The 13,268-nt window shown below is 36.9% G+C and overlaps 3 protein-coding genes and 1 non-coding gene across 4 annotated transcripts; 1 reads left to right on the top strand and 3 right to left on the bottom strand.

Moving 5' to 3' along the window:
- Positions 1-541: 541 nt before the first annotated feature.
- On the bottom strand, positions 542-3,494 carry LY79DRAFT_70206 (serine endopeptidase). The gene is made up of 10 exons (XM_060564934.1): positions 3,440-3,494; positions 3,159-3,383; positions 3,037-3,091; positions 2,928-2,987; positions 1,579-2,876; positions 1,411-1,520; positions 1,250-1,355; positions 1,106-1,193; positions 777-1,036; positions 542-695 (listed from the first exon to the last, which is right to left on the bottom strand). Exons 2-10 carry the CDS (start codon positions 3,269-3,271, stop codon positions 593-595), a joined length of 2,193 nt encoding a protein of 730 aa, XP_060407902.1. The 5' UTR covers positions 3,272-3,383; positions 3,440-3,494; the 3' UTR covers positions 542-592.
- LY79DRAFT_571369 (uncharacterized protein) lies at positions 3,103-4,006 on the bottom strand. Its single transcript, XM_060559235.1, has 3 exons — positions 3,838-4,006; positions 3,440-3,778; positions 3,103-3,383 (listed from the first exon to the last, which is right to left on the bottom strand). Exons 1-3 carry the CDS (start codon positions 3,964-3,966, stop codon positions 3,252-3,254), a joined length of 600 nt encoding a protein of 199 aa, XP_060407901.1. The 5' UTR covers positions 3,967-4,006; the 3' UTR covers positions 3,103-3,251.
- A 577-nt stretch (positions 4,007-4,583) lies between these two features.
- LY79DRAFT_t266 lies at positions 4,584-4,657 on the bottom strand. Its single transcript has one exon. It is a non-coding gene; the product is annotated as a tRNA-Asn (tRNA).
- Positions 4,658-5,874: 1,217 nt separating this feature from the next.
- LY79DRAFT_594736 (platelet-activating factor acetylhydrolase) lies at positions 5,875-7,054 on the top strand (the record flags this gene model as incomplete). The annotated part of the gene is made up of 2 exons (XM_060561724.1): positions 5,875-6,298; positions 6,351-7,054. The coding sequence occupies 2 exons, from the start codon at positions 5,875-5,877 to the stop codon at positions 7,052-7,054; spliced, it is 1,128 nt and encodes a 375-aa protein (XP_060407900.1).
- Positions 7,055-13,268: the final 6,214 nt, after the last annotated feature.

The following is a 13,268-nucleotide window of genomic DNA, read 5'->3' as shown; positions in this document are numbered from 1 at the left end:
CCTAAAGATATGATCGCTAATTAGAGGACCAAATGGTAAGGGTATTCAGAAAGGGCGACCACAATCCATCTCAGTGCTTTCTAGGATTGAGAAAGGACAGTGTATTTCTACAGCTTCATTTACGACCCTACAACCACGAGGAATTGTCGAAAGGGCAAAAACATAAAGGTTTTAAGCGACTATTGTAGTAAGCAATTAAGCAGAACCTCAATTTCTTACCTCAACGACACTATTAGTATCCAGATTCCACATTTGAAGGTCAATGACCGAAATATTTCTATGAACCATCTATCAACTCTGGAGAAAACTGCGTCCATAAGACAGCTCGAGTATGGTTTGGGCTTACCGATTCGAAGAATGTATTGAAAGCCAGACGGAAGCCAATGATGAGGGGGGAAAGCTCTCTGTGCGCCACCCAGCACCCAGAAGACGATTATTCGAGGATTGCATTATCGTTCAATGTAGAACTACCAAATATCGTTCAAATTTGAAAGAAATATTGCATTACAACATGAAGGAAACAAACCCCGTTACGAGGATCCAGGATCCAATTCTCCAAGGCACCCTCGGGTGCCTGCCCCGTGACCCCGCGTCAGGGATTGTAAGGCAGAATTGTAATCATGGGAGTTCTCCAAATATCCCAGCTGTCAGACTTTTCTGGATTGCTCAAAGGTACAAGTGCAGCAAAGCGCATCCTACAACCCAGGTTGTTAGCTCCTGAGTCATACAACAATTGATGTTTGTACAAGGTGTGTTGTAGTCAGTACAAAACTTACGTATAGTTGCCAGGGGCGATATAGCTTCCATTGGCCAGCTTCCCCAGCCACCAGAATCGATCAGTCAACTCACTCCACGTCGTCGTGCGCTCGATTCCTCGGATTGGAAAAGAGGAAACCTTTTCTTTGTCCATCGACGCGGGATCGAAATTCAGGGAGCTGGCGGCGTATGTAGAGGATGTGACAGCTCCAACGTAATTATTTTCCCCCTCGACAGGAGGATAAACCCAATCCGTCTCTTGATAACCTACGTTGAAGATCTGCTAGACTGTCAGTATATTGGTCCCAAAGGTAAGCGAAGCCTAGAAGGGTCCTGCATCATAACCTACATCCCAACGCAGCTCCTTCGTTCCCCATTTGAATTGCGCGTAAATTTTCGGGAAATCTTGCGCAGCGCGACTTGTGTTAAAAGCATACCTGCGAAATATTACTTGAACCATGCACAAATCGCGGCCGGTGGATTGAAAGCTTACGTATGATACGAATCAATGCCCTCCCCGCCCAGACCCGATCTCTGTAAGGGGTAGTTGGGTGGGAACATTTTGCTTCTCATCTGCGTCTTTAAATCACAAGCCATACCTGGAATATCATTAGTTATAGGTCATGATCCCGTATAAGAACATGAAAACTGTACCCATGTAAGGGACGGCAACGTCTTCGCCGTTGCTTCCTGTGATCAGAATCTTGCCACTGTAGATTGGCAACTTTGTTTCATCACCAGTTTTTGGTGCCTCAAAGTTGAACCTGGGGGAAGTTAGAGCGGGGGTATCTGAATATATACAGGCCCGGGTTTGGGATTTACTCAGCCTGCTTCGTTTCACCAGGGTGGACTTGGAAAACACCCGATGGAAAGATGACAGTGGGCACGAGGCTCATTGGCTTCACGTCTAGAATATCGCCGAGACGCCCAGAAGTTCTTCCCTGAGCGAGGAAACCTCCTGCAGGTTCCAGAGTGAAGTTATAGATCACTGTTTCGTCCCCACTGTTCGTGATCTCGATCCTGTGGTGTTGATTGAATGATCCTGTATCGTTGAGTGCAAACTTCTCGAATGACAGGGATGTCTTGAACTCCAGGAGCTTTGTTGCGTTGATAAGTCCACTCCCTACTTGCGCAACTGGCGCAATAAACCCAAAGTCCGTGGGAAGGCCCTGAGGCTCCAAAGTCTGCCATGGAAGGCTGTCTCCACTAGAAATGATGCGTCTTGAGAGGTTCTTGGCAAAGTCTTTTCCGTGTACAGAGCGGCCTCCATGTTTGCAGATGTAGAGAGCTGCTACACCAGCAACATAAGGCGTTGCCATGGAAGTCCCACTAAGAACTTTGTACGTGCCATCCAGATAAGTGCTGTATATGTTGGCGCCAGGTGCGGCAATGTCCGGCTTGATCTCTAACTCATACGTCCCGCCCCAGCTGGTGTAATACGAGGGTATGCCACCGGCAGCGTTAAAAAAGCCAACAGCCCAATTGCTCTCCAGCGGTACGGTGAAATCAGCAGTGACTGTTCCTCCTGCTTTCACTGTTTCGATGATCGCCGCGCCAGCTTTGGCGTCGATGAGCGCGATCTGGGATTTGTAAGCCGAGTTCGCAACAATTTCATACGGACGATAATCGTCGTTGTAGAAGAGGATGTATCGAGCTCCGTGTCTTTCAACGTTGGCCTGTTTCACATAAGGCGTGCATGTTCCTCTTCGGATAAGCACAATTACGTTTGACAGGTCCGGTGTTGTGTCCGGCAGTGGGCTACATGCCTCCGCTGGATTGGTTGTGTCGAACGCCAATGGTAAAATCGATAGACCGGTAACGTTCCATAGGTCTCTGTTGACTGGAGGTATGTATGCAAGCTGAGTGGTGTTGGTAACGCCGTCGAGCTTGAATGTTGCATGCCATGGCTTGGCGGGAACTCGACTGGTGTCAACAGAAGCGACAGCCAAAACCTCTTTCCCAGACGATCCACTACTTGCATAAAAAGGGCCCTCCTCCCCATCGTTACCGGCCGCAATGGTAACTATGACGCCTTGTTCCACGATTCTGGAAGCCACTGTAGCCCAAGGCCCGTCGGAGAAGCCATTGGCACGTCCGATGCTTGCGGTGATGATATCGGCCTTCAGCAGAAATGAGAAAGTGGAACCTTTAGAAATGCATGCATGACTTACACCGGACTCGTACGCCATGATAGTCGCTTCAATCAATGTGGCTTCATCTGTACCTTCGAACTATGACGATTAGCACGTGTACCGTTGCTTATAGCCTTCATGTTCTTACAGCACCAAATACTTTGAAAGCAAGGATCTCAGCCTCTGGGGCGACGCCAGTATAACTGCGGAGTTGGGGAATATCAGCCCACAATCTAGCATTTTGACTTCATGGGGGCTAAGGCTGCTTACAATTCACTTTTGCCGGCAATAATACCGGCCACATGACTTCCATGCCCAAGAAAATCCAGAGGGTCTCCGTCGGGAATCTTATCATTAGACCCATCATACTCTGGAATAGACATCAGCTCTCATTGACATTTTGACCCTGCTAATATGAATGGGTTTCCGACTACCTTCGCCTACCAGGTCATATCCTCCAGAGACTTTGAACCCGGGCCCAAATCCACCACCGAACTAATAATTGTCAGCAATTTTGCAGGAAATCGATGAATTAAGTGAGATTAACTCACTGCGGGATGTCGATAGTCCACTCCCGAGTCAATGACAGCAACCTTGACGCCTTTTCCCAAAATGCCGGCTTCGTGGAGTTGATCAACTCCTGTCGAAAAATGAATAGACCAATTTTTAGCCGTAGCATCGTCGCTAAATGAAGCGTGGGGTATCACAGGCGCAAGTCTGTAAGTCTTTGCAGGCCAAGCTTGAGCAACTTCAACAACACTTTTCAGAGTATCAATGTTACCATGGCCAGATTTAACGCTAAAACCTTGGAAAATGTCGCTGTTGAATGACTTGAGAATCTTGCAGCCTGTGGCCTCTATTTTTCGTGACAAAGTATCCAGTGCGACGCCCTAGGAGAGTTTACATCTCAGCACATGCGTCGTGTTGATTAGTGTGGCTTAGAGCTTACTGGCTCAACTTCTACAACAAACGTTCCGGTCTCTGGAACGGTGTCATCATATCTTTTGCCAAACCTAGACCAAGTTTCAGCCTCAGCAACCGCCAGGGTGATTGCCCATAACAAAGCACAAAGACGCATGTCGCAAGCCAGAATCCAATGAGATTGTGAAGGGGCAGGAGAAGAGAGAAAAAAGGTGACTTTTGGCGGAAACCTATAATCTCATATGTAAGCTTGCCAATGGTATTCGGTGCACCCGGATAGCACTCTGCTAGCCGCTATATGCCGGGGACTGGGCTAAGAATCCACAACTAACTGCCAAACCCGACTTCAAAGGCATGCTCCGGTCGAGTTCTTGACATGCTCGACATTCTCCTGCTAGATTGGGATCCAAAGAAATCGAAAGTTCCGTTGCATCCTGCTAACCAGGGTCGCAACAACAGCCGAAAATGGTCTTTATGACCGTTATTGGTCCTTGGCTGTACTGCATATCCCTGTTATTGCAGCACCGCCAAGAACACACAGAACTCGTTTAAATTAGCGCATATTGACTCACCGAATAGTCAGGTCGACTTATACTCAAGTAATAAGATGCTTGACCAAACGGCACCGTCTGTTATAACTGGACAGTCACCTTGGGCAGAAATGAAGGCGAGTAAGACATTTCGCTGGCTATGACAATTGAGAGATCCCTGTCGGATCGAATCAAGGAGCAAAAAATATAATCCAACGACTGTGTGGATTCTAACCACAATTTCCTCCCCGAGGTGGGCTCGAACCACCAACCTCCAGATTAACAGTCTGACGCGCTAGCCAATTGTGCCATCGGGGATATTGGACTTATTGCTGATAGTGTCGCGATGCCAAGTTCACTATTGCTTCTGTGGCCGTGGAACACTCGAGACCAAAGCCAACGTTGTTAGCAGCAATTGGAGAACTTTCGTGCAATTGGCAGTCTCTTGATCATAGTAGAAGTGACAGCCAAACAATGCAAAACGCGCCATTATCCGGTCAAAAATAGACGGCGATTGCAGTGTCACATGTCAAGATATTGAGAAACCATTCCCTACAAACCGGCAAGTCGATGCAGCGAGACGAGCAGCCCCGCGACTATCATTCGGTTCCTTCTGAACAAGATCAATTCTATGTCAAGAGAACCTCTATGTGTAAACGAAATATCAGTACTACAGAACTCCTCAAGCGGATGATATGGCATCAAATAATTATCGTCAGGCATACGTCGACAGCAACTGAGGTTTATATTTTGGCTTTAAAAATATCATGTCGGAGATCTAGCTCTCTAGGAGAAACACATCGGCAAGCTACGGATTCCTAAGGGTTAGAGGGGGATACACAACCACAGTACATTGGAGAGAAAATGCTTCAATCGCTTCTTGGCCACTCCATGCATCTAGATTAATGTCTGTCATTTTCAGATTTATCTTAGGTTTTTCAAAGGAGAAGGTTCATTTGCGAACAGTATTAAGAAGATTTGCTAGTAATAGTAGACTCGAGGACTCAGGAGTAGAGTATTTATTTGTTAAATAATGGCTCTAGCACGAGAGAAAGTTCCCATGCTGGTATAATTAAGCTTAAAATACGGTGCCCGTGCTCTGCGTCTTGTCGTCCAAGGTGGCAAGCAACAATAAGTAAGCACGTCGCCGATCTGGTGGCTGTCGTAGGTTTAGCGCGGGTTGCGGGCATAATGAATGGCGCACTATAGGCGATTGAGCAGGTGAGTATTATATTTAGAATCTTACTGTGTTCTGATTTCTCTCTGTCTGGGGGCCTTCTCCGGATAGCTCCAATGCTGTTTCGGCGCGGCCGCTGATCTAATACGTCTTAGCTCTCGGGCAACGTCAAGCCTGGGGTTGAGAATAAGCAAGAAGTTTTCCAGCTGCCTAATTGAGATAAGAGAGATCCTAAATGCCACGCTAGGCAAAAGAGAAACTTGCCACAGCACTTATTTAAACAGGCTAGCATCGCATGCACAAATTCCCAACTTGTCAGGTCTTGCAAGACATTGTCTTGCGTTTTCCGGTAACCACCATGAAGGTTCAAATTCACTTGACCCTAAAACTTTGTGTCGGGGCGTTGCTTGCGCAAATAGTCCTTGGAGAACAAATTCCTGCTCCCACGGGCGAGTACAATGTCGGTGTCCAGCGTTTTGCTATTCCTTTCTTGAACGAGGAAGATCCCGTGTGGCCGAACGGGATCGCAACCGAATACCTCGCCACACTATATTATCCAACCTTAGATGAGAAGCCTTACCCAGAGCCTTACCTAGAGGCTGAGCTTGCTGAGCTGTATGCTACTCTATGGAGCTTCAATATATCTCACCTGACGTCGACTGTACGACTGAACGCCTCTTATACTCTTGAAGGAACCGGCCCGACGCTTCTTTTCGGACCTGGTGGTTGGGGTCCACCGACCGATGGCAACTACATTGTTATTTCTGACCTCGTCTCGCATGGTAAACCCACGTTTTTTGGACGTTCCTAGCCAGCGCTGACTTGACGGTGAAGGATACGTCGTGGCTGCATTTGACCACATCTACGAGCAGCCCTTTCTGCGATACCCCAATGGCACTGGTGTCTACGGTCTCTCGCCGGCTCTCAATAACTACACTAATGAATGGGTTGAGAAGCTGCACGCCACCAGGGTCAAGCACCAACTGCATTTTATTGACTACTTTCCTTCATTAGTGGCAGATCTCAAAGCGCCCTTCAAGACTAATAACTACGGCGCGTTCGGGGTGTCTATCGGAGGCTCCGCTGCTCTTACTGTGGCTCTCGAGAGCGACGCAGTAGCTGCCGCCATCAACGTAGACGGTACAATATTTGGTCGATTGAACAGCACCTCCGACTCGGATCTGAGAAAGCCTTCAATTATTCTTGGCTTCCAAAATCACAATGCAAATACCGATCGAACTTGGAACAATTACCGCGCCTGGCAAACTGGCTGGTGGCGTTTGTTATCTGTAGACGGTACCACTCATGGTGACTGGTCTGACAGGACAATTTGGAAACTTTTCGGGACAACAAGTCCGCTGGGTCCGATTGACGGTAACAGAATGGTCAATATCTCGAGAACATTTATCAGAGCTTTCTTTGATAAGACTTTTCTGGGCACTGAGGAGCCACTTCTGAACATCCCTTCAGCGGACTTCCCTGAGGTGAAGTGGGATGAAATACATGACGGACGATTTGAGCAAAGATTACCGGTATAGCTTGGTCTAATAGCAATCGAGCCAACTGAAATCCGTAGTGCCCGGTACCTACACATGCATCACCCGAATACTCTCGTTATCCATGGCCTGTTCAACATGATGTTCGACTCATCGGGCCATACATAGATTTTGATACGGTCACGTCGTGGACCAGACTTTCCAGATGAATATAGAGATAAATTGCAACAATGGTAAAAATGGGAACGCCATCAAATATACGAATGAGAACCGCATGTCTGATCATAAATACGCCTTCGACTTGGGAGTGTTGTTAAACGCTTTGACTAAGCTCCCAGTGAACATCAATGTGGCGTTACCGTATGTAATCAGATAGCAAATCCTCCAAGCAATGCCTGCGTGCGTCGTATCCATTTCGCCCACTTCATGATGTGCACAGCGGAGGGCGTGCAAAAAAGACAGCATGAATAGAGTGATGACCGCAAGCTGGGCAATCAGATCGACCAGAATGATGGTGTTAGACATCTTCATAGCACCTGGGTCACCAGAATATAGCATCATGGCTCTCTAGACCTGGCGAGGTCAACGACAACCTAAAGAAAAAGAAAGAAAACAGGGCTATAGTCTAATAAGTGTGTCGTGAAGCTGGGACAGCTTCGTGTGGCTAGTTCTAGTCAGAGACACCACAGAGTGGCGCCTCCAACTAATAAGACCTACATTAGGAAGAGTATTTTTAGGTAAGTTTTCTCTTGTACTTAGACTTAGGAAAATTAACTACTTCTCTTTATAAATATTAAAATACTATAGTTTATTATAGTTATAAGCCTAGCTCCTATATAAAAAACCCTTAAATATTATAATTACCTAGTGTTCTAAAAACTCTTTTTCTTAATCTATTACTAAGTAGTTTAACTACTTTAAAAAATAATATTCTTTAAAACTAATAAGATAACTAACTATAATAAGTCTATTAAGCTTATTATAAGGTAAAATTAGCCTAAATAGTTTATTACTCTTAAATACTATACTAAAAGTAAAAAAGTATAAGAGTATATTAATCTAGACAGTAATTCTAAAGTAAATATTACTAACTAACTAGACTTCTAATCCTTTAATAACTAGCTCTAAGAGTATAATAAAAAAAAGCTAGATAATTAAATAGTAACTTTAGTAACTATAAATATAATAATATTTTATACTTTTAATATAAAAAAAGAACTTAGTAGTTATATAAAAAAAGAATATATATATAAAGTAATTAAAGCCTAGGTCTAAGAAATAGTTAATTTATTACTACTTATACTAGTATATATAGAACTCTTAGATAAAAAAACACTAAGTAAATATTAACTTAAAAATAATATATTACTAAAGACTTTTATAAGAGTTCTAAAATAGTACTATACTCTTAATAACTTTACTATAGTTATAATAGTTTAAGAAGAGTATTTAGTAATATTAGCTAAGGCTAACACTAATATAAATTTTACCTCTTAGTATATAGATTAGTATAAGTGCTACCTTTAGGCTAAGTAATATAAAATACCTAAAGTATAAGAAACCTTAGCTATAAAAACTTTTCTTAGAGTAGTATTTACTTAGTTTTTACTAACTTAAGGTAAAAACGCCTTAGAATAAGTTATTAAGTAAAAGATAAATAATAAAGAAATTTACTTACTTTATATATATAAAGCTACTTTTAGTATACTAATCTATAAAAAGTTAACTAGTAAAATAAAAAAGAAATTAACTAAAGTCTATATAATACTAGTAAATTATTTAGATAGTAATAATAAGTTACTTATACCTAAGATAAAGGATTACCTTTATAGAATCCTTATAATAATAATACTAAGTAACTATTTATAAGTTAAATTTACACTATAAGGTATTCTTTATTAAGTATCTTTTAACTAAACTTTAGAAGAATTAGTAAAAATCTATAAATAGCTAAAGAAAAATAAATAGTAGTTAGTTTTATATATACTAATTAATAAAGGTTAAATAGATCTACTTACTAAGGGAGGTTAAAAATAATTAAACTTTAAAAAAAAAATATAAAGAAAAAAAGTCTAAGGAAGTAGGCTCTACTTTAGGATCTACTATAATAAATTATATTACTATTAATCTTATACTTCTAGAATCCTAGTATAACTTAGAAAGTGTCTTATATAGATATTTTTCCTATAGCTATAATAGACCTTATAGACTCTCTAAAAGTATAGTGTTTAATATATATAGAGCTATACACTTAGTTAATAACTTAAGCCTTCTTAAGCTATCTTTAGTTTATAATATAGGTCTAGATAAGATAGTCTAAGTAAGATCTACTTTATTCTTAGTTACTAAGAAAAAAACTAGAGTTATTAAAGGACTTTTAACTAAAAAAAAAGGACTAATTAATCTTATCTTAAATAATATTTACTATATAAAAAACTTTTATATAAATATTATTATAGAAATAAAGTTATATAAGGTAGGTATTTAGTACTATAGTCTAGATTATATACTATACTCTAGGTTACTTAAGAAAAATAAGGTAATTTACTACCTTGTTAAGAAATTTAACTTAGTCTTTCTCTAATATAACTTCTATTCCTTTTATCTATTCCTATATAGTAGTATTATAATGTTAACTATTATAGATAAATATTAGAGTTATTAGGTTAACCCTAATAACTTATTGCTAGTAAATCCTTAGATATTTAGCTATAGATTCTCTAAGGATTTATAGGTAATAAGTTAGTTATCTAACTAACTAACCTATAATAATTATCCTTTTTTTCTATATATATAATAAAGAACTATAGTTACCCCTATTATTTATTAATTACTACTAATATATATAGTTAACTATATTAACTTATCCCTTAGTATTACTAATACTAATTAGTAGTTAACTTTACTATTAACTATAAAGGTTAACTTTACTATCTAAACTATAGATTAGCAAGGTCTACAAGAAGAGGTAATTATTACTAGTTAATTATTTATACGCCTAGAGTAGGCAAGTACTAAAAAACACCTCTATAAATACCTTTACTATAATAGTTTATACTAATTACTTATTATAATAGGTTAATTAATAAATTTATAACTAGTCCTCTTAACTAGTAGAAACCCTGTTAATTTATATCTATTATATAAGCTTTATTACCTTTAGAGAAGTACTTTTAACTATAAAAAACCCTTTACTTTATATACCTATAGCTAACTAGTAATTACTTACTATATCCTATTTATTATAAGCTCTTTAGCTTACTAACTTCTTTTTCTTATATATATACTCCTTTTACTAACTAATAGTGTTAATAAGTTATTAATGTAATAGCCTATTATTTTCTCTCCTTTTACTAACTAATAGCGTTAATAAGTAGCTAATATAATAGCCTATTATTTTTCCTTAAGTTATTTACCTATAAGAGTATATTTTTTCCTAGCTATTTATACTACTAGTAGTAATCCTTTTAATAAACGTATATATCTTCTAGTCTACTAGAAGAAACACCTATATTTAAGAGGTTATTAGGCTAACAGAGGGCAATAGTAAATAATACTATACCTATAAGTAAGAGACCTAAGCTAAAATAAGTAAATATAATAAGCTTATAAGTAAGTAAGGCTTATAGGTTACTATACTTTTACCTATAAGGTAATAAAAAAAAGTTTATAGTAAGTATAATATACTACTTAATATAAGGTAGTAAGTAGTAGTAATTAATAATATATTTACTATACTTACTAACCTTATATAGTATATCTTTCTATAGTAATAAGGAAAAGACTATATTAAAAAGTTACTAACTAACCTTATAAGTAAGTAATAAGCTTTTACACTTAACACTATTACTACGTTTTATATTAGTAATTATAAGTACTATAACTACATTAGTAGTAAATTACTCTACTACGCCTATAAGGATTTTAGTAAATAGTCTATAAATAACTTTAAGATAATTAACTAAAAAGTCCTAATAAGCCTATATAACTTCTTTATTAATTATAGTATATAGGTTAACTATAGTAAACACCTATTAATTACTTAACGTATATTTAATACCTTTTAATAAGAGAAAAGTACTTACTAGACTAATAAGATAATTACTATTATTAAAAGATTATTATATAACTTTAAACTATACCTTAAAGACCTTAACTTTATTAAGAATATTTAAGGTTATAATATAATCTTATATAGTAAAAAACTAGCTAAAGTATACCTATTACTAGTAATTACCTATTAGACCTTCTATAATAACTTAACCTTTACCTTACTACTACCTTTATTAACACTAAAACCTTATATAATAGCTAAAATTAATAGCCTATTAAAACTAAGCAGGATATTAATGTATAAGGCAGTAGGATAGCTAGTATATATATAACTAATCTAAATAACCTTGCCTAAAGGTCTTGTTGCTAGTGTACCCTAAGCGCCTATAAATATAAAGGTAACTTACTAACCCCTATCTAAGAAGATAATAACGTTAATTAATAGACCTTAGTCTAATTAAGGCTATAGTTTATTAATTAAACGTCTATCTCTAGTTAGTAGTTAAACTTAGTTAGTAATACTATTATTACTAAGTAGTATAAGACTATATATAAAAGGTCTTATTATTTAGTTATATAGTTATAAGGTAGGTAAAGTACTTAATTAGGCTAAAAAGGCCTAATTAGGTATATAAGATTAAAAGAATATCTAGAATTAGTTATATTACTTTAATAATAAAGTTATAATTAAAGGTAAAGGTTAACTTATAAGTATTAAATTCTATATCTTATTTATCTTCTTAGTCTTAATTAGTATTTAATATCTTAATTAAGATAATTAAGGCTTTACTAGCTAGAAAAACACTTATAAAAACTACTTAAAGAAAAACCTAAAATCTTATCTTATTTTAATTATCCCTTATTCTTTTTATCCTATATTATATACTTAGTAAAAATAAAAGAATATAAAACCCTAAGAAGTAGTAATATAATCCTTAAGCTCTCTATATTTCTCCCCTTTATTCTTTCTTCCTTAATTAGGCTAGTCTTACTTACTTATAGTAGTATAAGCTATAACCTAATATACTAGGCTAATTTTATTCTTTCTCTTGTTTTACTTCCTATTATACCTTATTAAAGGCCTAGTCTTAGACTAGTCTTTGTTTATATTAAGTATAGCCTTCTTAACTAAGGGCTATAGTAAGAAGTAAAAATAAGGTCTAGGGTTTTATTTCCCTTGCTACTAGTTTATAAAGACTAAAGAATATACTAATATAGTTATCTTTAGTATAGTAAAAAATACTTTTTAACTTTTATTTTTTTAAAGAGGCCTTTTAGTGTTCTATATTTACTAAGGTAACTACTAAAGTATATTTTTATTTTTTTACTTTTTAGTATATAGTTTATACTATATTAGTTAAAGTCTTAAAGATCTTAGGGTTCTTAGGTACTTATAGTTAAGACTACTTTATTTATTTCTCTTTAAGGCTACTTAGAAGTCTCTTTAGCGCCTAATTAAACAAAAGTAGTACACTTTTAGACCTTTTAATCTTAAGGTTAATAACCTAGGCCTACTTTATTAATCTTAACTAGACTTATTTTTAATTTTACTAGCTAACTATTACTAAAGCTTACTTAATATCTTTAATTTTAACTATAGTTCTTTAACTTTCTTACTAAAAGTATAACCTCTTAAATATACTAATTAGGTCTATATAGTCTTTATTATAATATTTAGGTAATTAAGAGCTAGCTAAGGAAAATAAAAGCTTTAGTAATAAAAATATTATCTACTAGGGCTTTAGTAAAGATTCTTTTTACCCTAGGCACTAAGAGAAAAACTATCTAGATAATAGCTTTTAAGAGTTACTATCTTAATTAAGTTAAAAGATATTAGCTTTTAGCTTTAGAGATAACTATATAAATAAAAACTTAAGTTAAGTTTTTACCTATAAATAAAAAAAAATATAGTTTAAGGTAAATATATTCTCTAAGTCTCTTATATTAACCTTTATTTTTATTTTACTAGTTTTCTATAGCCTAATTAGTATAGCCTACTAGTTTTTAATAAGGATATATATATCCTCTAGAGTTTAAAAGATAAGATATTCTAGAAGTAGTATTAGGCCTAATAGTAATAGAATTATCCTTTGTTTAAGGGTAGGCTTAGATAGTTTCTAAGGTTTAACCTTAATAGTTTCTTCTTAATTAAGGCTAAGGCTTTTTTACTAGTGTAGTCTTTAATTATAGGTATCTTAAATAA

The sequence above is a fragment of the Colletotrichum navitas genome (genome assembly GCF_030913465.1).
Source record: "Colletotrichum navitas strain CBS 125086 chromosome Unknown LY79scaffold_125, whole genome shotgun sequence".
NCBI classification, from domain to species: domain Eukaryota; kingdom Fungi; phylum Ascomycota; class Sordariomycetes; order Glomerellales; family Glomerellaceae; genus Colletotrichum; species Colletotrichum navitas.
This window is presented reverse-complemented; position numbering and strand designations above follow the sequence as displayed.